At 35.4% G+C, this 27,103-nt stretch overlaps 2 protein-coding genes across 7 annotated transcripts in view; both read right to left on the bottom strand.

The window, feature by feature from the left end:
- The window catches only part of LOC138695135 (protein rolling stone-like), a 152,317-nt gene that overhangs the window by 67,924 nt on the left and 57,290 nt on the right, over positions 1 to 27,103 (bottom strand). The window lies entirely within an intron of this gene.
- The window catches only part of LOC138695134 (protein rolling stone-like), a 75,293-nt gene that overhangs the window by 46,657 nt on the left and 1,533 nt on the right, over positions 1 to 27,103 (bottom strand). For 2 of the 6 annotated variants that reach the window (XM_069819555.1, XM_069819560.1), the window contains exons 1-2: positions 24,639 to 24,658; positions 4,228 to 4,306 (exon numbers count right to left, since the gene is read on the bottom strand). The exons of 1 other annotated variant lie outside the window; for it this stretch is intronic. In XM_069819555.1, coding sequence (XP_069675656.1) covers positions 4,228 to 4,306; positions 24,639 to 24,643 — 84 coding nt within the window. In that variant the 5' untranslated portion in view covers positions 24,644 to 24,658. Of the gene's footprint in view, positions 1 to 4,156; positions 4,307 to 24,638; positions 24,659 to 27,103 lie in introns of those variants that run through there. 3 more of the 6 variants (XM_069819561.1, XM_069819556.1, XM_069819559.1) reach the window with 2 other exon arrangements.

The following is a 27,103-nucleotide window of genomic DNA, read 5'->3' as shown; positions in this document are numbered from 1 at the left end:
CCGCCTGAAGTCAAGGGCTGCCGAACATTGAATTCTTTCAAATCCAAGTTAGAAAATTATCTTATGACGAGTTGCCAAACTAACTTACTATTATGACAAGTGTTGTATTGCATGTTTCCACGTATTCACATTTTTTTTATGTTCTAATGATATTCAACTTATTTTATATTTTTGTTTTCATATTTTCCGATAATGTTATATTTCTAATGTGATAAGTTGAGCTATATATAATCTTAATTTTCCTTATTGTGTGTACTTAGAAATATTGTATTCACTGTATACTTTGTACTGCACTATTTTATTATTACTATTAGTATTATTATTATTATTATTATTATTATTATCATTATTACTATTCTTCTTTATTATTATTATTATTATTATTATTATTATTATTATTATTATTATTATTATTATTATGAATAATTGTCTTTTTTTTTGTATGCCTCATTTATTTTGACCTGCTGTTCACATATTATTATGCTTTTTTCTTTCTTTCTGTATGTTATATATTATGTCTGATTTCTTCTTATTTGTTGTTTATTTTTTATTATTATTATTATCTTATTCAGTTTTGTGTGTAAAATTGTAGTGTAATTTGTTAATTTGTAGTGTTTTTGTAACGCAGTCTTTATTCCTGGTTGAGTGTTAGAGAAGGCCGTATGGCCTTAACTCTGCCAGGTTAAATAAATCATTATTATTATTATTATTATTATTATTATTATTATTATTATTATTACATTTTTACATATTTTACTTTTCATTCTATCGCATTTCTTGAGATTATTATTATTATTATCATCATTATCATCGTTGTTGTTATGTATGGATTTTTTTTTGTATAATTGTGTTTTCTTATTCGCATAGTCATAGCTTCATTTTTACACAAAGTTCTTTAGCCGCTGCTGTTGAATTGGAAACTTCTATCCAATAAAAAAACCCACTACGCGTTCTATGAGCAAGATTTGATAATTTTGGCTTCTTTCGTGGACGATGTTTGTAGCCTATCAGTAGGCCTCGGATTTTTATGCAATATGAAAGTGCTAGATATGTACATAGAAATGTAGTAAATATCGGGGAAATATGTAATTAAATATGTAGTATTAATAAAATATGGAATCTAAAATCACTATTTATTAATGCCTTAAATTCACAAAAATGTCATCATAATTAATCTGGTCAGCTGAAGTGGAAGGATATAGCCTGGAAAGTGACTTCCCATTTCCACCTCATTGTATAGTTGACAAATACAACTTGTCTCTGCCACAGTTTATGATTTTTCTTGTGCCTTGAGATTTCCTAGAATGTGGCACACACAATGGTATTTTGACTTACCTGCCACCCGACCCAAACTCCTCGCTAATAGCCTACTTTCAATATATGACCGGCGCGCCTGACCATCCCAGATTCTGAGAAAGCATTAGTGCAAATGTATAGAGTTGAGGCACTCCGAACTAGCCTGCTGTGTTTTACCCTAGATCATATAAACCCAGATTGCTCTGCGTTATAGGCTTTGACGGTAACAACTTCTGTCAGATTTACTATGCTGCCATCTAGTTATTACATAAGGAGTCATGTCATAAGTTCCATTTGAATTGCATTAGCGACTGTACTGCTATCTCGTGTTCGTTTACGGAGGACGGGTGGCAATTCTGGCGGTTGTTCTCTTCAAAGTGCAACCGATTTTAACATAGGAATGAGCAATCTATATATGATCTGGGGTTTTACAGACAAACAGCTGGAATCCGTAGTTTAATGTTTGTTTTTTATTTATAAAAGAACTATTCTCTTAAGCCAGCTTTAGAAATTGAAGTATTTTCTATAGTTGTGAACTAAACATAACGACGTCAGTACCGGGCCCTCCCATCGTGTACTATAGTGAGAACAAAAGACGGCTCTCCAGTCGGAGTATTGGAACAGGAACGTTAAGATATGTCTACAGTAAATATATATGACAAAATTCAATAATTTTGTCTGAAAAATAAAACGAATTTAATAAGAAAAATTAAAAAATCAATAACTGCCTAGATATGTATAAAAATGTTACATTCTTTATGTAATATGTAAAATAACTAAGAATATGTAAAAGTATGTAAAATGAAACTCAACTATAACCATATCAGAACACAAGTCGCCGACATTTGTCATTGTCAGTAATCTACAAGTAAAGGAATGCAATATGTAATTACCAAAGATGGGGTACGTTATCAGTGGGGGAAGAGGTCTTACCTACAAGGTACAGTCATTGCACGCACAGAGCTCTCTGATCTTATATGTGTTGTCTTAGATAGTTTTCAATACCTGTGCATTTCCTGGCGTATTTGAATTTCCTATCTTCTTCATATTCTTCTTTATCGGTCCTTCTACATTATTTCCTGTATTTACTTTCTTCCTATCGCAGTCCTCCTAATTAGTTGTACTTGTGTTTACCAGTGCAAAGCAATTATTTGCCTTTACATTACAACATAATTTACGATATGCGGAAAAAAAGAAGCCTCGGCTGTACAATTGCAGCGATTTGTTGAGGAGTTCGGATCGCAGCACTTTCCTACAGATGGTGAAAAACTTACATGCATGGTATGTAGAGTACATCTACTGAGGAACAAGAGACACCATGTACAAAAACACTACAGCTCTACAAGACACAAGGAATGTTTTAAGTTCTTGAATTTGAAGAAAGTCGAAGCTATTGCCACGAGTTCAAAATGGAATGTGATTTTTACCAAGACTTGGGCCACATGTTCATTAGGGAAAATATTCCATTTAAAAAACTGGAACACCTATGTGTCAGATCATTTTTGCAAAAATATACAAGTAGAACACTACCCCGACAATCTACTCTGCGGACGGGTTATCTAGCAAAACGTTATGAAGATGTCTTACGTGAAATTAGAGAAACCTTAAAAGATGAAAAATTGTGGGTATCTATAGACGAAACGACAAATATTGCAAACAGATCCGTTGCTAATGTTATTGTTGGGGCACTTCAAACTGAAGGTGTGGGCGAAATGTTTCTATTGACATCCACCGAAGAGCTAGAGAAAGTAAATCATGTTACCATTGCAGCTCTGTTTGAAAAATCAATGCGATTATTGTGGTCTGACGACTTGAAAGCAGGAAAGCTTAATGAAGTATATCGTCGTGCACTGTAACAAATGCAGTCATGAAGAAGAGCAAAGTAGTACAAAGTAAAATACTATGTTTTCTATGTTGTGGCATTTATATACAATATATTGTTCTTATATAGCTACATTAATATCATGTAACACAGAACTCTGTATGTTGTAATTAAATGTTAAATATAAACAATAGGTTATTTAATATTACAAAGTGAAATTACTGAACAGTAAAGATAATTTGCTGCAGGAACTGTACTCTAGTCGTCGTCGTTGTAGCGACACGATGACATTCACCCCCTCCCTCCCTCGCTCCCTAATACATTACGATACAGTGCATGTAGCAGTTAACTCAACGGTTTACGTACACCAAATGCTCTCTCTGATGATTACAGCTACCCCGTGCACGAATGAGTATTGCCATTCAGAGCATTCATTGCAATTTCCACAAATTATTGCCATCCACCTATCTGTTTATTGAATAAGATCTCAACATCTCAAGGTGCTCGATGGGCAGTAAGAAGCTGCTAGACATTACCTAAAATATAGGGGCTGGGTGGAAATGGGGCCCATGCCACAAAAATAAATTTTGTAGGAGAAGCATATATTCCTCTGAAATTCTCTCCCTTAAAGTGAAGAAGAGGCATTTATAAATGCTTACCATGCCACAAGACTGGAAGTTCATAAAAGCGGTCCTGGATGGCAAGATCTGACGGATTATCGAAGAAACTAAAAATCAACAGGAATGTGGAATGGGCCGTTTTTCCACTGGGTCCCTCATTATTAAAAAACTTATGTTGGTTATTACGTGCAGATGACCGGATCCTATTCTCAGGATCGGAAGATATGCAACAAATACTCCTAAAGTTGTTTCCTTAGACACAAAATTATGACGCATTGCTCCGCCGCCAGCCCAAACACTCTCGATGCAAACTTAAAAATTATTTGGGGACTTACATCCAAAGTAGCCTGGGCACAACTACCTGCCCTCAGGCTTTGCATTCAATGTGATTTGGGAACTTTCACAGATTTGTACTCACGTCTGGGCTCCATAGAACGTCAGAGAACTCAAGTCGGTCCATCACCAGACTGACGTACTGGTTGCACTCACCGGGCTGCGTGTGTCCTCCGGCGCCGTCGTGCTGCGACTGACTGGTCCTCTTCCTTCACTCGGGTCGGGGGGACTCCGCCTGCCAAGCGCACACGCTCGATAGTGGCTAGTGCATCGCAACGCCCGAACGGCAGAACGGCCGGCGTTCTTCCGTAAAGCGGGTGCCCAGACAAAGACGCCGCGTCGACGCTTCCGGTACTCGCTAATGTCTGCTGGACGCACTTCGCAGTTGCTGCGCTGTGCAAGATCGAACCCGTTCGCGCATCGTCGTCATTTAGCAGCTGGCTGGTATTTGATGAATCTGGCCATTCTCGTAACCAAGCAACAGCACAAATCGCTCCAGATCGCTTTTAAATGTACCTAATAGTTTAACGTTCAGAATCCGGACACTGAATAGCACTTCCATGTATATGGAATTATTCTATGAGCATATGGCAAGAAAAATTAACATTAAAACTATTTCGGCGAGCATATTGATGTTTTTTTAATATGATAGAGGCATTATAATAATAAAATGCGTGTTATTTCAAGCTTGATCCTAAGAAAAAAGTAGAACTATGTACTGTCGCGATGAACTTTACTTTATCATTTAAAAGTATATTTGGCAGCATTCCTTTATGCATAGAAGTAATGAAGTCCCAGAACCAGACAATGCAACTGTTCACTATATTAGCCTATTATGTCTGAACACCAGTGTACGCTCAGTCCCAAGAGAAGGTGGAAGAAAGGGCGTACGCAAGGGAGGGGTGTTACCGGGTTTAAATCCCTCCCTCGAACTTAAAAAAAGACATACTTAGATTTGAGTAGTGGCTTGTGCTGCAAACTAAGTTCATTAGACGTTCAAATAAACATTTTTCCGATTTATTTTCAATGAAGAATACCAGACATTTTGAAAGTTATTTGCTTCCGTAATAATGAAACATACACCCTCTAAATGGTTTTTTTATGCTAAATAATTTTTCTTGAACCTATCCACCTTCAATTCTTGAGTTTCAATGCGAAAACGCAAGCAACAATGTCAGGACGATCAGTGGGTTTTTCATGTGGGAGTAAAGCAATAGCTATTTCAGGTCATTGTGGATTGATTGTAGGTGAAAGTTAAAAAAAAATGTCAGGTTTGCTATGTTTTCGAACAATAAACATAGCATCTTGGTATAGCTGCTGCATGTAGAGCTTGAAACGTAGAGGATAAAATCATTTTATCCTGCTAAGAGATCTTGCTGAAATGATCGGGAGACTACAAAATTATATAGGCCGGTCTTGTTATATCAGTAAGTAATACCGTCTTTCCTTAGGAACTGTAATTTTTGCGCTCTCTCGAGCCAATACTGAAGAGAATGACGCATATAAATATCTACACCACACCGCCATTAAGTATATGATAAAGACCCAACCCCACTTGATTAATAACTATAAAAATATTTGATTTTTACTAACAATATTATTATCTTACGCAAGTTTTGTGTATATATATATATATATATATATATATATATATATATATATATATAACATCATGGCATTAACTATAATAATATTTCATTTATAATGGTAAAAATGTCATCAAACCATCTCAAGTTTTGTAGATTTTAATATCCAGTACACAGCTGTACTCAAGCTGTACTGAGAAAATTACACACCGCAGAATCAGAGCTGTGAACTATTTTTAGTAAGTTTTGAAGTTTTTAATAACTAATTGAATTTGAACTCTAAATATGTCAGCAATCCTGCAGGTCATGGCCTTCGTGTAATACCTATTGTTTATTGTAGTGTGTGTTTTGTTTTATTCTGAAATGCAATTAGTTCTCAAAACTGACGAAAATAGGAAAATAGGAAAATTATGTACGAAAACTAAAACTTCACTGAAAGTTACTATTTTTCTGAAAATCCTTGGATGCCAAGCTTCAAAATGACGGGTCATTCATTAAAATCCGTTCAGCCGTTTTCCCGTAATTTCCATTACGTACCCGTTCAAATTAAATATATAGATATATCATTAATTTGGAAGTATAATAATGACACAAACATTTTTTATTGTACAAAATTAAATAGAAGTTAAAGTTTCTTAAAAGTTGGATGGCTGTGAAAAAAATCACGTTTCAAAGATTTTATATGGATATTCATGAATATGTTCTATTAGAACATATAAATATACCTAACATAATAATAATAATAATAATAATAATAGGCCTAAATTATTATTAATATTAATATTATACAATAATAAATAATAATAATAATAATAATAATAATAATAATAATAATAATAATAATTATTATTATTATTATTATTATTATTATTATTATTATTATTATTATTATTGCAATTCAGAGTTAATACATAATACATTCTGAAGTAGGGTTACGAATTGATTAATAATATTCAACAGAACAAAGTTTTTATTTCTTAGGACAGATAGTAAACTAGTAGGTCTAATTTTCTTGACTCATATCCGTTTCTTCTGTCACTTTGTCATAATAACGCTTGATATGTGATATGTGATAAAGAGAGTTTACCACGAATCAGAGTTTTTTTTTTTTTTTTACATTTTAACTTACTGAAATTGAGATATTTCTTGAATGACTGTTCCTAGAGCAATGAAACTTCGCACGCATATCTATAATATGTTGCATTCATGTACACATATTATTATTATTATTATTATTATCATTATTAATTTTTTTTAAGGATGCTGTGATTTTTAAGCACGTATGGGCGAATCCATAAATGCATATAGAGTGTTAGTTGGGAGGCCGGAGAGAAAAAGACCTTTGGAGAGGCCGAGACGTAGATGGGAAGATAATATTAAAATGGATTTGAGGGAGCTAGGATATGATGGTAGAGATTGGATTAATCTTGCTCAGGATAGGGACCAATGGCGGGCTTATGTGAGGGCGGCAATGAACCTCCGGGTTCCTTAAAAGCCAGTAAGTAAGTAATGCTGTGATTTTTATGTCTGGTAGTGAAGTTGAAAAAAAATCAGATGCTCAAAGTTAATTTTGTTTACTAATGAAGTACATTTGCCAGGAAAAAAAGTAATGCTCTATTTCATTATAGGGAGTCTTAGATTCATTTTTTACTTCTAGAAAATTGACTATCTTTATGTGAGACTCAGATAAATTTGAATTCAAAATTGAAATGACTTTTAAGTAAAAGATATAACATCATTTTTCTAGGCACATAACTTATTTTAACATAAAAATTTGAATGTCGTAGAAATTTATTATTTCTTAAATTTAAGCTCCTAGTTCACATTTCAATTTGACTCATCTATCTTACTGTAATCATTACTATTCTTATATGTGTGTTATTCTGTGTTTTTGGCAACCCAGGATGCCTGGGCAGAGTATTTCTTGGAAATAAATTAAATTATATACAACTATATACTAAGGCATCGCTCATGATGTAAATAAGCCAGGAGATAATGGGGTAGGGTGGCCAGTTCCTTTCCAACTCCATTGCATACATCGCTGACTAGCTACATATTACACTAGTCAGACTTCAGATGTGTACAAACAATTGTTCTTCCTCTGACACATATCGTCAAGTGAGATGTACTGCCTGACAATACAGGGTGATCCGTTTGGTTATGGATAAAATAAAAACACCGTAAAACATTTACTATTGAACTTTATTTGTTGAAAGTTTGTGCATACAACACTGAAAGATGGGAGATTCCTCAGAGCTCACTGACCCCCATTGCGCACCCTGCATAACTCAACGGTGATGCAATTCAGCCCATGTCCGTTGTAACACAAGAGGACTGCTTTGTTGAAAAGCTTTAGCAATTATTACTTTCAGATCATCAATGTTCCTGGGTTTCTGTGAATAGACAATGTCTTTAACAAAACCCTACACGAAGAAGTCAGGAGGGATTAGATTTGGGGAGTTTGGGGACCAAGCCAAGAGATAGCTGCTTCTCGTACTGGCTTTCGCCTGCGACCTCCTGCATGTTTTTTTAATACAGAACCTGTTTCACAATTGGTCGATACCACAACATTATGGAATGGTATTTTTGTACATTACGCACATCATACTCACGTCGAAATTCCCCTTGAATTCTTTTAACACTCTCAAATTTAGCATACCAAAGAACACATATCGCCCACTGTTGATTTGTAGTAGTCATTTTAATCGTCTACGATTTTCATTTGTCCTTTCAGATTATGCATTGTTGACTGTCATATATGGAAACTGCCATCTTTTAATCTATATATAATTTGAACTGGTAATGGAAATTACGGGAAAACGGCTGAACGGATTTTAATGAGTGACCCCTCATTTTCATGCCTGGCATCCAAAGTTTTTCGGAAAAATAGTAGTTTTCAGTGAAATGTCAATTTTCCTACACAATTTTCCTATTTTCCAAAATCCATCTGTTGTCAGTTTTGAGAACTAATTTTATTGAATCACGGCCGACTTGATTGAATTTCAGAACAAAACACACACTACAATAAAAAATAGGCTATTACACGAAGGCCATGACCTGCAGGATTGCTGTCATATTTAGAGCTCAATTTAATTTGTTATTAAAAACTGATTCTGCAGTGTATAATTTTCTGAGTACAGCTGTGTATTGGATATTCAAATCTTCGAAACCTGAGGTGGTTTGATGACATTATTACCATTAGAAATTAAATATTATTATAGTTAATATCATGATGCGTCTATTTTTCATTAATTGTACATAATATTGATGCTATATTGAGGACATGAAAGTGAAACGTTTTGAGGTTATGTAAGTAAATGTAGAGAATATCTTAATTTAGATCTTCATTTCTATAATTTACTGAGTGGCTGCTATATATAACTACAAAACTTAAGTAAGATAATAATATTGTTATTAAACATAAAATATTTTTATACTTATTAACCCAGTGGGGTTGGGTCTTTTTCATATACTTAATGGCGGTGTAGTGTAGATATTGATATGTCATTATCTTCAGTATTGGCTCGAGAGAGCGCAAAAAATACAGTTCCTAAGGAAAGATCAAAAGGTATTACTTACTGATAAAATAAGAGGCCTAGAAAATTTTGTAGTCTCCAGATCATTTCAGCAAGATCTCTTAGTAGGATAAAATGATTTTACGCTCTACATTTCAAGTTCTACATGCAGCAGCTATACGAAAATGCTATTGTTCGAAAGCTTAGCAAACCTGACATTTTTTAAACTTTTGCCTACAATCTACAATGACCTGAAATAGCTACTGCTATCGTCCTGACATTGATACTTGCGTTTTCGCATTGAATCTCAAAAACTGAAGTTGGATAGGTTCAAGAAAAAGTATTTGGCCTAAAAAAATCCACTCAGAGGGAGTATGTTTCATTATTATGGAAGCAAATAACTATAAAAAAGACAAGTATTCTTCATTGAAAATAAATCTGAAAACTTTTTATTTGAACGTCTAACGAACTTAGTTTGCAGCAGCATTTGCTGCACAAGCCACTAGTCATAATATAATCAGCAAGAAATTTTTCCTACTATCATAAATTAATATTATCCACACCCAAACGGATCAGACTGCAGATGTGCATGTCAGCCAGAACCTCAATCAGAGCATAGCGATATCTGAGCGATGTGAAGTCTTCATGAAAATTGTAGGAGTTAGAAAAACCCAGTGGCGCTTTACCTTAAAGTGACATTCTCTCTTTTTTGACAATGACTGCGCATTAAGAGACATTAAAGTGTTAATGAACATAACCTGTTGCTAAATATTCAAATTTATTACTTTACTAAAATCATCCTTTAATGTATGTTAAAGAGATGGACGCAGGATTTCGCTGTTGCAGTTGCTCGTCTTCCTGCCGCTCAAGGCCTACGCACGTCGTTCGTTGGTATTCCGTGCAATAAAGCGATAAAACTCGAACGCTCGCGTCACGCTGTGGACACGAATGAAGGAGGATTTCGTCAGCCCGCCAGTTTCCCCACCGCCATGAAACAAATCATTCGAGACGAGAGATACGATCTCGTTCTATTTCGCGTTTCTGCCTTTTGTGGCGATGTGGCTAATGCAGAATGGCTTCAGACACCTGGCCTCTTCATCTGCTGATCCATTCTTCGTATATGCCCGCAAGTTTTGCCATAGCACTAACAGACAATGCTCCTGCTCGCCGCAGTTTTCAATCCGTACGTCACGTTCCGTGTTGCTCACATTTAAGTCATGGACACACGATCATGATCGCCCTGCACCATGACACCATGACCGTGCATTTCTGCGGTGTGATCCATTCCATAAATGTTGAGGTAGGCCTAGACTAGACCGCACGACACATTGTAAGATTAGATACATATTTTCATAGTTCAACACGCCAACAATAAGAGATTTTGAGAAAGAAACGACGAGGAAGTACAGAACTTGAACCCTTGTACTTCACGCACTGCAGTACTGATCAAGAGGCACTTGGAGAAAGCAGAATTAAGGCCATAAGGCCTTCTCTTCCAATCAACCAGTTTTGATCATTACAGTGGTGAAATGTGTAAATTATACAGATTTGCAACACAGTGAAGGCAGTTTCAACTGGCCCAGCGGTGGCTGAGTGGCCTGTTAATCCGTCTGGAGAAGTCCAAGTATATCCTTAAGAGGGAATGTTGCACTTTTGATGTGGCAAAGTTGACTAACCCCCTTGTCATTACTAGTTACGTGTAGGCTCTCTTTTCCAACACTCGGTTTAAAAATATCCTCGTATCATTTTCATGTGATATGTAGATAACTGATCTAAACTGTGTTCCAGTTCCTCATAGAAGCTATCCTTTATATGGTCGTCCTCCTCTGTACGGGAGTGAGCATTTATAACTACGATATCGCATCATCTACTCTTAAGTACTAAATACGATAACCTGTAACTGATAAATTCGACCTTTTTTACTGCTGATTTTATTATTTTATGAATAACGAATCCTGTTCCTAATTGGTGATTACCGTTTTCTTCCCAATAGTACAAATAATCTCCTATTTGTGTTATGCCATTCCCATCTAACCTAACCTCCTGTACTCCCACAAAGTCTATTCTATATCTAGCTAGTTCTCTTGCTACTAATGTTACCCCTCCTGTTCTATAAAGGCTTTGACATTCCAAGTACCAAATCTCATAACCTTATTCCTTTGCTGTGGTCATACCAGAGAATCAGAACCATTCCAAGGCTTATGTTGGGGCTTCGTAACAATCTTTTTTTACGGTGATGGGTTGTAGCCTTTCGCCCAACCCCCAAGCTGGAGGACCACCCCTTATCGGTTGTCCACGACTACTTATTCAATATATTCGCAGCTACCCTCCATATCTGGAGGCCGTCTCTATTAGAGCTGGGGACGGAGCGAGTACAACTGTTGAGCTGCTCGGTTCCATCGGTTTATGTGCTTGGCAGCGGAGCACCGAAGTTACTCGGTTAACCGTAGCCGTTACCGGTCAGTTCAAACAGAGTTCACGTGTTTTACTTAATTCTAGCAGGCAACAACGTAGGGACTGTTGTATTTAAATATTTTCTGCTGCAGGACAAATTATTTCCTTGTCCCCAAGGCGGGCTGAAAGGCCTCTAGTGTTGAAGAGGAGTTCATCCTATTATATGACCTGTCAAGTGGGCCTAATGAACACTGACAGGCTGAACATATTACTGTACATAATAATAATAATAATAATAATAATAATAATAATAATAATAATAATAATAATAATAACGGAAGGATGTTAGTTTCATTATAAGCAGCAAATATTGAACAGTCATAATTGATCTGTTAAGCAAGAATTTACATTTTTTATCCTAATGAAGCAAGCCATTGTTTGACAACCCTCCCTCCACTCGCAAGCGAGTTCCAATTTCAACTCAGGCCTACAGCATGGAGGATACAGAGCTGCGTTTGGCAGGCGTAGTGAGCAAGTTGTGATGCGGTCTGGTACCCAGCTGATATGCGGATAATTTTCGAAAGCGAGAAACCAAAAGATTGGGGTAGCGGTGCGCAGAATTTGAGAATACGAGAATGCAGGGCTCATTCGATTACCAAGACAGAGTTTGGAATTAATATATCTATGTCTACAGTGTCGTAGGATTTAGAGTGTTAGTATTGTGATTTGTCCTTCACATGTATCCTAAGTCACTTTAAACACTGCTATGTCCCTGATTGGTAAGGGTCAAGGATATGACATGAAATAACTTCATCGGATGGATATGCAGTTCAGGAGATAACGCATAAATGGCTAAAGTATATCCTTAACGGACACCAGATCCATACAGTGTGGTGTCGTCGCCGGTCCTTCGTCGTGGTACCACCGCCGCGCTTGAGAACGAAACGGGAGGAACCTCTAGGGTGACCAGACGCCCTCTTTTATCCGGACATGCCCTTTTTAGGCCTTTGTCCTGGGTCCGGGCGGATTTAAAAAAAACTCAAGAAATGTCCTCCTTTGCGTAACTTGTACGCCTGATATTTTGAAACTGTCTGATTTGACGCCTTTTTCAAGTAATTTGCCAGTGGGTGGCAGCAGCATCGGCGGAATATATTCTTTGCCAACGTTCACAACTCTCCTTGCCCCTCCTTTTGATAATAATTATAGTTCCCTTGGCTTTCATATGTAGCTGACTGTAAAATCATTTTATATTATTAAGTTTTATCATATGTATGCTAAAATAAAATAGATATTGACATAATTTTAAATACAATATAGGCCTAAGCATAATATATAAATAGATATTTTCTGTCCTCTTTAATAATTATAGATCCCTTGACTTTCATATGTAGCTAACTGTAAAATCATTATTATTCAGTTTTATCATAATTAGGCCTATTTTGTAATAAAATAGATATTAACATGCTTTTAAGTATGATATAAACCTAAATCTGTACTGTAAATTGACGTAATTTAAAATATAATATTGGCCTAAGCCTAAATCGAAGTAGGCTACATATTTTCTGCCTCCTTTTTGAAGCTTTGTGTCCTCTTTTTTATCGATGTGAATCTGGTCACCCTAGGAACCTCCATCCTTTGATTCTGACCAGTGAACGCCGGGAATCGAACCTGAATTCGGGGAAAGATGAACCCTCACCACACACCCCGAAGATCGCAGGTTCAAACCCAGCTGAGGGCTTTCCAGCGACTGGAATGAAGTGAGAGCCTTTCATTGACTAGGCCGGCCTCGTGACAGCCAAGCACGGGGGCGGACAGCTGACAGCCGAGGCGTACGGAGCGCCAAACATGCCAGTCCTGCGGCGGCGAAGATCGATTTCGTGGATTATTTAACGACACTCTGTCAACTACTAGGTTAATTAGAGTCGATCATAATCAGAAAAGTATGCATTAAAAGTTGTGTTAGAATTCGGGACACATCGAGTTATGTGAGGGACGTTCTAAGAAACTCGATTTCTAAACTCGAATCAGAAAATGATTATAATATTTCTAACAGCTCTCTTCTTTCACGACTGGCAAGCTATTATTTGGCACCAAATACGCAGTTTTCATCCAATTCTTTTTACCATTACAGAAGGGATAATTTCTTAATTTTAGTGTCAATCAATGAAGATGTTCTTTTATACTTCTAAAAATATCGGACGAGAGTTCATCATCACACGATACTAGAAATGAATCGAATCCTCACGAGAACAAAAGTTTAGTTTCTTTATTGTATTGTATTGTATTGTATTTATTAACATTCCATGGTATTCATACATGCTTAGAGCTAGAATATGGAACAAGTGAAAAAACTTGATACTATTATAAAATCTTAATTTATAGTCACAGTCTAGATGAAATATATACAGACGAGATTTACAATATAGTCTACTAGTGCAACACAAAGTTTTAGTATCAATTTCATGAAGTGTTATTGAATGTCATGAATTCACCTACAGAATAGAAATTAGGTACTTCTTTAATTTGGCCCTAAATAATTTTATGTTTTGAGTTTCATTTTTTATATCGCTAGGGAGGCTATTAAAAATTTTTACTGCCATATAACGCACTCCTTTTTGATAGCACGATAGACTTGCCGATGGAGTATGAAAGTCATTTTTTTGACGTGTATTTATGCTATGAACTGTGGAATTAGTTACAAAGTTTTCACGATTACATACGAGGAAGATTATTAATGAAAAGATATACTGACAAGCCATGGGCATTATTTGTAGTTTTTTGAAAATAGTCCTACACGATCCCCTAGATTTGGCACGTACTATTATTCTAATTACTCTTTTTTCTGTAATAGAAATATATTGTTACTATCTGTGGAATTTCCCCAGAATATTATTCCAAAACTCATTACCGAGTGGAAGTATGCAAAGTATATTGTTTTTAAGGTATTGATATTTACTATCTTTTGCATAGATCTAATAGCAAAACAAGCTGAATTTAGTTTGGGGGTAATTTCTTTAATATGATTTTTCCAATTTAACACATTATCAATTTTTAAGCCAAGAAATTTGGTTGTTGTTGTTTCTAATAGGGATCTATTATTAATTATTGCGCTAGAAATTTGCGACGTTGAATTTGGACACGATTTAAATTGAATTATGTTAGTTTTGTTACAATTTACTACCAATTTATTGACTGAGAACCAGTAACATATTTTGAAGAGAATTTCCTCTGTTGAAGATTGGAATGTGTTGGAGTTATTGGCTGTAATTACTATACTGGTGTCATCTGCAAATAATATGGGATGACCTATATCTTTTATTAGGGGGGCAAGATCATTTATAAACACTAGAAAAAGTAGGGGACCTAATATTGATCCTTGAGGAATTCCATTATTAATAGTTCCCCATGTTGATGCAGATTTGATACTTGTATTGATTTCAACTTTCTGTTTCCTATCTATGAGATATGAGTGAAACCATTGGTGTGCAACACCTTTAATTCCATAATAATCTAATTTATCGAGCAGCATTTTATCATTGATTCAGTCGGTGAACACAGTGAAGTTGGACCCTGAAGATTAGAATTCAAAACTAGGAACATCGCAGAGGTGGCCTAGTAAGACTTGCAGCCAAGAGAAGTCCCTGAGATAAACAAACAAGCTGATAAAAATCAGAGAAAGTAATGAAGTTAAGCGGAATTAAATTATCGTTTGATAACACACTTGATTCCGAGGATAGCTTTCAAACCACTGTTGGACGCGCAAGTCCACATGAAGCATAATAATGTTAATAAAGAAGTAAAGCGGCGAGTTCGTCTATCCAATCGAATACAAAGCTGCCCTTCGCCATTTTTTGTATTGCTTTGAATCAAATGACAAGAGAAATGTGAAATTTGATGTCCAAAATAACATCTTTCAAGAGAGATTAAGTACTATATACACGATTATTTTCATTTTTCTTTGCAAATTTTTCCAATTTCGAAACCCGGAACATCCTAGTTGCTGGTTGGCGCATGCGCACCGCGGCAGAGTTTAACTTTTCAGGCTTACGATAAACTAATACCGGTACTGAGATTTTAAAAGCAATATCGATTTGAATGCCGATATTTTCAGACGCATACAATGTCAACCATACTTCGAAGAGTATATAGCATAACTATGTGTATATTTCTCTGGTGGTGGGAAAAAGGGCTTAAATCATTCTATGCAAAATTTACAAAGATTTAAACAACTATTCAAAATCCGAAATGTGACATGTTTCGGCTATTTCATAATTTCCCTTATTTTTGTCGTCAGTGGTCTTAGGTTCCCTTTTAGGAAACGGCTTTAATGAAGGGATATAGACTAAAATTAAAATCATATATCACAAAAATTAATGACTTAAGCCCCTTTGCCCCCCACCGAGATTTTGTTTGTATTAGTAATACATATTCCTACGTCATAGTTGCTCACAAAGCAAGAATCAGTTGTAGACAAATACATTCAAACGAAGGGACATCATATGGCGCGACTTCAAATTTGAAGTTAGATATAAGTTAGGCCTATTTCTGTTTGTAGATAACATGATATTATCGACAGATTACGAAGATGGCCTCCAACGTCCAATTTTTCAGTTACAATTAGTTTTCAAGGAATACGGGATGGAAATTCAGTTGATAAGACTGAAGTAATGGGCTTAATCGGAAAAAATAATCTCGCAGCAAAATTTTCCATTATTATAACCCTGTAGAACAAGTCTTATCATTGAAATATATCATTCAAGCTATGAACAGGAAAAGATAGTTCTGCAACGTTGACTTGTTTGATTATGCAATGAGTAAGTACTATTAATAAAATTTGCAAACATTCTTTTGTGCAAAAACATACATGAATAAAAACCTATAAAACATTGGCACGATCTGTTCTCATGCACGGAAGGAACATCGAATTTTTGCCAATAAAATGAAATTTTTAAGAGCTGCGGACTATACCAGACAAGAATAATAACAAATGTACTTTCAAAGAATTACATATTCACCCTAATTTAGAGACAATTCAAATTTTTTATAGATACAAAAGGAGATCTCAAGTACACAGGAAGTTACATACAAGAATACCATGTCAATCCAATCCTTTCGAATAAAGCCTAGCTTGTTTGAATACCCCAGTGTTTGTTGAAATGTGTTATGTCAATTCATTCTTTTGAATAAAGCCGAGCTTGTTTGAATACCCCAGTATTTGTTGAAATGTGTTACGTCAATCCATTCTTTTGAATAAAGCCTAGCTTGCTTGAATACCCCAGTATTTGTTGAAATGTGTTACGTCAATCCATTCTTTTGAATAAAGCCTAGCTTGCTTGAATACCCCAGTATTTGTTGAAATGTGTTATGTCAATCCATTCTTTTGAATAAAACCTAGCTTGTTTGAATACCCCAGTGTTTGTTGAAATGTGTTATGTCAATTCATTCTTTTGAATAAAGCCGAGCTTGTTTGAATACCCCAGTATTTGTTGAAATGTGTTATGTCAATCCATTCTTTTGAATAAAGCCGAGCTTGTTTGAATACCCCAGTGTTTGTTGAAATGTGTTATGTCAATTCATTCTTTTGAATAAAGCCGAGCTTGTTTGAATATCCCAGTATTTGTTGAAATGTGTTATGTCAATCCATTCTTTTGAATAAAGCCGAGCTTGTTTGAATACCCCAGTATTTGTTGAAATGTGTTATGTCAATCCATTCTTTTGAATAAAGCCCGGCTTGTTTGAATACCCCAGTATTTGTTGAAATGTGTTACGTCAATCCATTCTTTTGAATAAAGCCCAGCTTATTTGAATACCCCAGTATTTGTTGAAATGTGTTACGTCAATCCATTCTTTTGAATAAAGCCCAGCTTGTTTGAATACCCCAGTATTTGTTGAAATGTGTTACGTCAATCCATTCTTTTGAATAAAGCCGAGCTTGTTTGAATACCCCAGTATTTGTTGAAATGTGTTACGTCAATCCATTCTTTTGAATAAAGCCCAGCTTGTTTGAATACCCCAGTATTTGTTGAAATGTGTTACGTCAATCCATTCTTTTGAATAAAGCCCAGCTTGTTTGAATACCCCAGTATTTGTTGAAATGTGTTACGTCAATCCATTCTTTTGAATAAAGCCCAGCTTGTTTGAATACCCCAGTATTTGTTGAAATGTGTTACGTCAATCCATTCTTTTGAATAAAGCCCAGCTTGTTTGAATACCCCAGTATTTGTTGAAATGTGTTACGTCAATCCATTCTTTTGAATAAAGCCCAGCTTGTTTGAATACCCCAGTATTTGTTGAAATGTGTTACGTCAATCCATTCTTTTGAATAAAGCCCAGCTTGTTTGAATACCCCAGTATTTGTTGAAATGTGTTACGTCAATCCATTCTTTTGAATAAAGCCCAGCTTGTTTGAATACCCCAGTATTTGTTGAAATGTGTTACGTCAATCCATTCTTTTGAATAAAGCCCAGCTTGTTTGAATACCCCAGTATTTGTTGAAATGTGTTACGTCAATCCATTCTTTTGAATAAAGCCCAGCTTGTTTGAATACTCCAGTATTTGTTGAAATGTGTTACGTCAATCCATTCTTTTGAATAAAGCCCAGCTTGTTTGAATACCCCAGTATTTGTTGAAATGTGTTATGTCAATCCATTCCTTTTTTGAATAAAGCCTGAAGTTGAAAAGCTTTCAAGATACTGTTCGCAAAAAAAGTATTGCAGTTTGTAAATTAGGATCGAGTCGGCAAGATTATTTGGGAAATGTAATTGGTAAACTAAAATTACCTGACGTCAGTACAGCAGAGTTACAAAATATGAAGCACGTCTGCCCATGACACGAGGAACATTCCACATTCCAGAAATAGATACGAGAGGAGATCGATATCCCGATGAGGCGAGAAGATAAAGCGACTGACTGCACACGTCACATCCGTTATGATTGTAAAATGCACAACTTTGAAGTTTATTTGCATCAGGACTAATGAAGTGTGGTGGTGAAGTTGCTAAGGCTGCATCTTCACTTCAGTGCAGTCAGCACATCTTAGCTAACCTTAACGAACTAGAAACTACAGTCACGTGTTCATCCACCGTCCCTGGTATACATTAAGATCAAGATCTGTGAATGAGAAGAGTTGTCAAAAAGTATGTAAAGCTACAGTCAGAGATCATAAATAAGACCTATTGAAAATCACGCAACCGCAGAAATAGGGCCTGTTTCCAAAGACTAATAATTTTGCAAATCAAGATTTCAGGTATAACTCCCTGTAAAGTTGATTCGAATAATTTCGAGAGAAAAATTATTCCGGGGCCGGGCATGAATCCCGGGAGCTTTTGGTTTAACGTACCAACGCTCTACCAACTGAGCTACCCGGGAACTCTACCCGACACCGATCCAATTCTTCCCTCTATGGATCGGTGTCGGGTAGAGTTCCCGGGTAGCTCAGTTGGTAGAGCGTTGGTACGTTAAACCAAAAGGTCCCGGGTTCGATGCCCGGCCCCGGAACAATTTTTCCCTCGAAATTATTCACTAATAATTTTATCTTCAAAACTGCTCATGCTTACGTACGTAAGAGAAAGGCACCTACAGGGATGGGGTGGAGGGGAGGTTGCAAAAACGAAGTTGGGTATGAAATTATATACAGGATGATTCACGAGGATTTACCGTCCCTTACGGACCTTATTTCCGAAGACTTCTGAGCAAAAAATGTCATATAAGCATTTGCCTTAATCTCAATATTTTCAGAGTTACACTTATTTTAGGTTGTTTGTAACATACCATTATTCTAGAGTTTTAAAGGTAAAATAATATTACAGATAAAGAACGAACTATTTAGGAGTATCATTTCTTTAATTACCTAATATTCTGAAGCTATAGTTGCTTCGTACAGATTTTTTTTTTTTTTCGATTTTTAACTACAAAATTACATTTTCTTACGCTCTTATCATAACATTTGTTAAAAATCACGCCACTCTTGTAAATTCTCCACGACTCTGCATTAGGATGCATAATTAAACCGTGAAGAATCAAGTGACAACATACTTTCAGCTTCAGAACACTAGCCAATTGAAGAAATGACATTTCTGAATAGTTCATTCTCTATTTGTAATATTTTTTTACCCTTAAAACTAAAGAAAAAAGGTATATTATAAACAACTTCAAATTAGTGCAGTTCTGAAAATGCTGAGATTAGGACAAATGTTTGTATGACAGTTTTTGCTCAGAATATCTTCGAAATAAGCTCCGTAAGGGACGGTAAATCCTCGTGAATCACCCTGCATACACTCCAGCAGAAGGAAGTTGAAGCGGAAGCGTTAATATTAAACACATTAGAGCTATTGCATAACATTGTTTCGTCTTTTCACGACGTAACAACAAGCAGTAAAATAATGTGATATGGAAGCGAAGTATGAGATCGACAAGCTGGCAGCTGCACTTGTCCACGTTGGTACTTACGGTGCGCCCATGGGATAACTGCATCACGTGACAAAAGCTTCTGTTAAATAAATAAATCGTAAAAAAGACTTGTTTGGACGTCACATGAAGTGATTGATGCGTATCATATCTATAGTGCATTCTAAAGCACTTTATTATTCAATCAGAACAATCCGCCATATACTGTTCTCCAACCAGGAGATCAACCGTGAAAGGAATGTGCTTACTATTGCCTCATCTATTGGAACGAAGTAGATAGATAATATTACCGTTATAACGCCAGTTTAAAAACCATGCGCTCTCCTGCATATGTTATTTCCTGTATGGAGAGATTAAAAGACCAGGAGATTAACTGTGATCTAATTTTGTGACTAGGGTAGTATCAATATGTCTGTATCAATGTTATGGGTTGTGTTGTGAGAGCTAGCCAATATAGATAAGAGTACCCACGTGTGTGACCTTATGACATCAACATTCATTGACAGCGTTACGCCCCTTCGTCTCATCCGGCGGAGACTTTCTCGTGGTTGGAGCAGCACAGTACATTGCTGTAGTCCAGCGCTTCCCAAGTGTGGGTGCGTAAGGAGCTGAGGGGGGCGGGATGATTTAGAAAATAAAACAAGCAAATGCCTTACTGACAAATTTATGTTGTATTCAGAAACATAAACAGAATTGAACCTAAAGTTTCAGTGGTTCTAGCTAAAATAAAAAACAATTAGGCCTAACGCTATAAAGGTGTCTGTTTTTGAGAAATCTTCAGTGTGCGCACAATTGCATCATTCACAATTCCAAGGAGATTTCTCGCTTTTGTTTTGATGGAAATCATAGACTGAAACTTATTTTGCATGAATACGAGTTTGCAGTGCTATCAAAACTGTAAGTTTCTTTTGCAAGCTCGAGGTATTCTTACATTCTTTTGATCTAAAACTAATCTAGGATATGAAAAAATTATGCTTTTAACCTTCCATCAGTAAGCCACATTTTAATAAGTATTTTTCTTAATTTTTCTTTTATTTCGGCCAATTGAATGCAACTGTCAGCAACGGATTCAGTGTCTGTCTGTCTGTCTGTCTCTGTCGTGATTGTTTTGAGTTTCTTCCGGGGATATTCAGGAAGCTGTTGTTTAACATTGTGCAAAGTTAATTGTGTGCGCAAAAGCAAACTAAGAATTTGTCGTTCATACGATACGCAGCTAAATTTTCCAAGTTCTTTAATGCATTGGAATCAATAAATTTTCTTGTTGCCCAGTAATGTCTACCAGAAAGCAAGGTTCCTCATAAATCCGTCGACTTTATTTCTGGCTGTTATCTTGGCTTCGCAAACTAGTCTACTGTTTCAAGTGTTCTGATTATTTGAAAAAAATATATCAGGAAGGAAGGCTGATAAGAATTGAAATAGTATTTTACGATACAAGATTGGGAAGTGCTTTTTACAAAATCGAGGAAGAGTTTGAAAAACGAGCAGGACGAGTTTGTACTGTACAACATTTTTTGCACGTTCACATTTTTGAAATTGCAAATACCATATATTTTGCATTTAAATATATAGTAATATTATTCCAAAGCCTTCGCAAAACTGCACTGTAAAGGTAAGTAAATAACAATAAGTGCACTGTAACGGGTCTATTTCAGTATAGTTTTATGTTATGAAGAATAGTTTCCCTAGCAACAGGTTTCTTTGTGGGAATTCTAACTTCCAAGGTCTAACAACAATAGCTGTAAATACAACAAAAACACGATCGTGTAAAAAAAATAGGCTTGCAGATTGCAGTTCCTCGTCTTGCAGGTGTGGACACATTAGACGTTGTGTGGGATCTGCTGGTTGTGAGGTTTTGAGTAAAATTATTGTTGTTCACGGTCTTACAGACATTTGTATTTTTCGAAAGGGGTTAATTACTGGTAAGGTAATGGGGGGAGGGACCACTGCTTTATCCATTCGCTTTCGTACCAGAGCAGCAGTATCTCCACTGAAGCGAAACAAACCCCAACCTGCACTGCTATCTCAGCTACTGTACAGTACACGTAGGGTTTTCCAAATCTTTAAACTCGTAGCTACTTTATCACCATCCACGAAAAAACATACATAAGTTATTGTAACTTAATTAAATTATTTAATATCCAATATAAAAGAATATGGATTGTTTACTCCATAGAGTTAATAATACGAATCACAAATATTTGACCAACATTTAGTATATATTGAGTATTAAATATATACACACTTCTCTATAACAACATTGATGGAAAACGTATATAAATAGGTCCATACAAGTTTTTTTTTCAAAGTAACGTATAACTGTAGTTAAAGTTGTGCCTTCACTACAATCAATTGTTTATACACTTCATTCACTTGTTTTCGCATCGTTTGTTTTCTGTCGTCGTCTAGCAACCTGGATTATTGTTATTGTTGAAGAGAATAAAGCTACAAACACGTATTGAGCATTTCATGTAATAGTTTTATTTATGTATTAAATTGTTTTAAAATGATGTATACCTTTCAGGAGAGAACATAAATCATCCTTATGCATTAAATTTAGGAAATTACACAAAATAAGCTGTTTTTTCATCCTACAATGAACTGATAATAACAAAACTACAGGTTGCCATGCGACAATAGAAAACAAAAGATGCGAAAACAAATGAATGAGGTGTATAAACAATGGAATGCTCTTTCATATCTATACTAATAATAAATCTGTAGCCGAAATTTTTCTGGTAATTTTCGATTTTCCAAAAATAATTGGTCCTAACATATATAATTAACCACCCTGAAACCGAAAATCGCTTTTTTTTACATTTTTGTTTGTATGTCTGTATGTTTGTTAACTTTTCACGCGATAATGGATGAACGGATTTCGATGAAAATTGGAATATAAATTATGTTCGTTGTAACTTAGATTTTAGGCTATATGGCATTCAAAATACATTATTTAAAAGGGGGTTATAAGGGGGCCTGAATTAAATAAATCGAAATATCTCGCTTATTATTGATTTTTGTGAAAAATATTACATATCAAAAGTTTCTTTAAAAATAATTTTCGATAAGTTTTATTCCTTGAAAAATTTTGATAGGACTGATATTTAATGAGATAAATGAGTTTTAAAATTAAAATAACTGCCGTCTAAGGCCGTATAATGAAATAAAAAACAAATGACTTCGTCTATAAGGGGCCTTGGACACAACAATCGAAAGTTATGAAAGATAGCCTAGAGAGAATGTTTCTGTGTTTGTATGAAGTAATATCGGAAGCTAAATTAACCGATTTGTATAATTAATTATTATTTCACCATTGGAAAGTGTAGTTTCTCTAGATGGACATAATGCTATAATGTTATTACAGTAACTTCTGATATAATATAATATAATATAATATAATATAATATAATGTAATATTATATAATATAATTTAAATTATTTGAAGGGCTCAGAACCATAGTGGGCCAAGCGCCATTTACTGAATACGTAGAAAACAAGGGTTAAAATTAAGTTATTACCATAATTCAATGGAAACCTATAACAAGTAAAATAAAATATACACATTAAATCTAAATGATGTCAATGTTCATTAAAATATAGTTGCATGTAATAAAAGTTAGAAACATGCTAAAGGAATTGTCATTGCACCAATGAGTGGTCTCTGGACCAAAATGATCGCATTTTAATTATTTGGATGCAATTTAAATTAACATATTAAACGATTTATCCTTCTATCAAACACGAATGTTCCCTGGATCAAATATCCTATTTTAATTATGTAATTACTTTATATTTATTTCTAACGGGTGCAGCGGAGCGCACGGGTACGGCTAGTTTAAGTATAAAAATATAGAGTGCCATTTGAAATTTGAAAGTGGGGGGGGGTGACGGGGGGTGGGGTATGAAATCTAAAATGCAATTAAGCCTGGTTTCAGACTTCCCCCTCAATATCTAAATTGGCGTGTTTTTTGATTTAAATTGAATTCCTTTTAAATAAAGAGTTAATTAGACTGGGAAGTTTTGAAATGAAAGACCTGTATAATTTCTGTAATAAGTAGGATAAGTAGGCCTATGAATTGTTTGCTTCATAAACTTCACACGAATCACAAACATCATTGATATGCATTAGGTCAGTGATGTCAAAGCAAGCGCATTTTTGACCTTGACGTCGTGCGCGGGCATCAACCGCTAATTAAGGAGAGAGAAAGGGTTTGTGCATGAATAAGCAGCCTGCTGGATTAAGAAAACAGTGGTGCACAAACTTCAAACGGAACGTAACATTTGATTTCGTTATTTTTATATGGCTTCTTTCTGTTTGATATTATCTATATTGTCTGTAAAACAAAAACACTAACACTGATTTCTTAATATTGCACTTGTGTTTTAAATGTTAATAACATAATAGAGAGTTAAGAAGGAACATTCACATAAATTCCATAGCAGTACAACTATACTGTACTAAGTGAATGAAACACATCATTCATAAAGAAAGTGATATCCCAAAAAAAGAGACTGAGTATGACATAAGTTGGAATTTATATTGATGGTATCTTTAGCCTTACAAAAGTAATCAATAAACTAATCAAAACAATATTACAGTACAAAGCAAAGTTACCTAGGTGCTGTATATTTTTTAACTGTAACTAATATTACATAACAAAACTCTTACCTCATTATGCTTTTAATGTGATATTGGTGAGCAACTTCCTATCACCAGAATATTAAATTAATTTCTCGAAATGTGCAGAAGCTATAGAGCTGACATTTTTACAACACATGGGCACGTATCTTTTGTTTATGATGTAACAGTAGTTGCTTTGTTAATTCATTTTCTTACAAACAATTTCCATGCGAATATTTTTAAAATTTTCAATACTCTATTTCAGTATTACGTATTTACGGTACATTAGATTTACGAAAACATTCTGTAAGGCTACTAAATAAATAGGCCTATATCTGAAAATTTCACTTTTCTATTTAAAAGAAGTTGAGAAAATATTTCTTTTGAACAAAAAAATCAAACTTGTAAAAAATGAGCATTAAAATTAAAACTTACATTCTTATAATGCACTTATACTTCTCAGACAAACCTAAAAATTACCATGGATACAGTTTTAATAAGTTCTCTTCCCTTTATCCATTGAATCAGTGCTGGCCATCCCTGAATATAGCTCGACCAAGCGGCATATACCACCTCTTTCGTGTTGATGGTGGTATTGTGTTAAATAATTTGTTGTTTATAATGGTAGTGTTGATGGTGGTATTGTGTTAAATAATTTGCATCAACATCTTTACTCCTGCTGCACATTATCATTCTTCACAGTCAATGTATCCGAACGAGTTAGCCGGATCTATTTCAATCTCTCTCTACCTGCGCCCTCTATGTTTACTACACTGCATAACGCGTTCAGCTCGTGGGGGTTGCAACCTCTTCCCATTCCACTGTCAACGTTTGCAGGTATGTAGCTATAACTGTGGACTTCCGGACGTCATATTAAAGCAGCAGCTGTCTGCAACATTGTTCACTCCTCGTTCCTAGGCTGTTCCGTGCGAGCAATGTAAGAGATTTTCTGCATTGTATGCAAATGGAAAAATTGTATTCGTGCAAGTCTGTAATCTAGTCGGACGGAGTGTCGGATTGAAGCGATCTCCACGTGTGAAAAGCCCTTTCGCCTTTAATGGAGGGCAAATGAAGTTATAATTATGTATTGTTTGGGTAAAGGGAGACGTCATTAAAGTGAGTTTTGAGATAAATGAAAATTAAGGGGAGGCAGAGGTGAAATTTTCGAACAAAACTGAAGAAAAGATGAAAATTTGTTTTTTTCCATTTTTATTATCTTTATTTTCATATTCCGATGTTAGTTTTTGATTTTGTGCCCTTAAAAGTATGAAATTAAAACCAAGATAACTGTATTACTATATTATTCCCACATACATACATACATACATACATACATACATACATACATACATACAAATGGCTTTTAAGGAACCCGAAGGTTCATTGCCGCCCTCACATAAGCCCGCCATTGGTCTCTATCCTGTGCAAGATTAATCCAGTCTCTACCATCATATCCCACCTCCCTCAAATCCATTTTAATATTATCCTCCCACCTACGTCTCGGCCTCCCCAAGGGTCTTTTTCCCTCCGGCCTCCCAACTAACACTCTATATGCATTCCTGGTTTCGCCCATACGTGCTACATGCCCTGCCCATCACTAACGTCTGGATTTAATGTTCCTAATTATGTCAGGTGAAGAATGCAATGCGTGCAGTTCTGTGTTGTGTAACTTTCTCCATTCTCCTGTAACTTCATCCCTCTTAGCCCCAAATATTTTCCTAAGCACCTTATTCTCAAACACCCTTAACCTATGTTCCTCTCTCAGAGTGAGAGTCCAAATTTCACAACCATACAGAACAACCGGTAATATAACTGTTTTATAAATTCTAACGTTCAGATTTTTTGACAGCAGACTAGATGATAAAAGCTCTCAACCGAATAATAACACGCATTTCCCATATTTATTCTGCGTTTAATTTCCTCCCGAGTGTCATTTATATTTGCTACTGTTGCTCCAAAATATTTGAATTTTTCCACCCCTTCGAAGGACAAATCTCCAATTTTTATATTTCCATTTCGTATAATATTCTGGTCACGAGACATAATCATATACTTCGTCTTTTCGGGATTTACTTCCAAACCGATCGCTTTACTTGCTTCAAGTAAAATTTCCGTGTTTTCCCTAATCGTTTGTGGATTTTCTCCTAACATATTCACGTCATCCGCATAGACAAGAAGCTGATGTAACCCGTGCAATTCCAAACCCTCTCTGTTATCCTGAACTTTCCTAATGGCATACTCTAGAGAGAAGTTAAAAAGTAAAGGTGATAGTGCATCTTCTTGCTTTAGCCCGCAGTGAATTGGAAAAGCATCTGACAGAAACTGACCTATACGGACTCTGCTGTAAGTTTCACTGAGACACATTTTAATTAATCGAATTAGTTTCTTGGGAATACCAAATTCAATAAGAATATCATATAATATTTCCCTCTTAACCGAGTCATATGCCTTTTTGAAATCTATGAATAACTGATGTACTGTACCCTTATACTCCCATTTTTTCTCCATTATCT

This window comes from Periplaneta americana, chromosome 2, assembly GCF_040183065.1.
Source record: "Periplaneta americana isolate PAMFEO1 chromosome 2, P.americana_PAMFEO1_priV1, whole genome shotgun sequence".
Taxonomy (NCBI): Eukaryota; Metazoa; Arthropoda; class Insecta; order Blattodea; family Blattidae; genus Periplaneta; species Periplaneta americana.
This window is presented reverse-complemented; position numbering and strand designations above follow the sequence as displayed.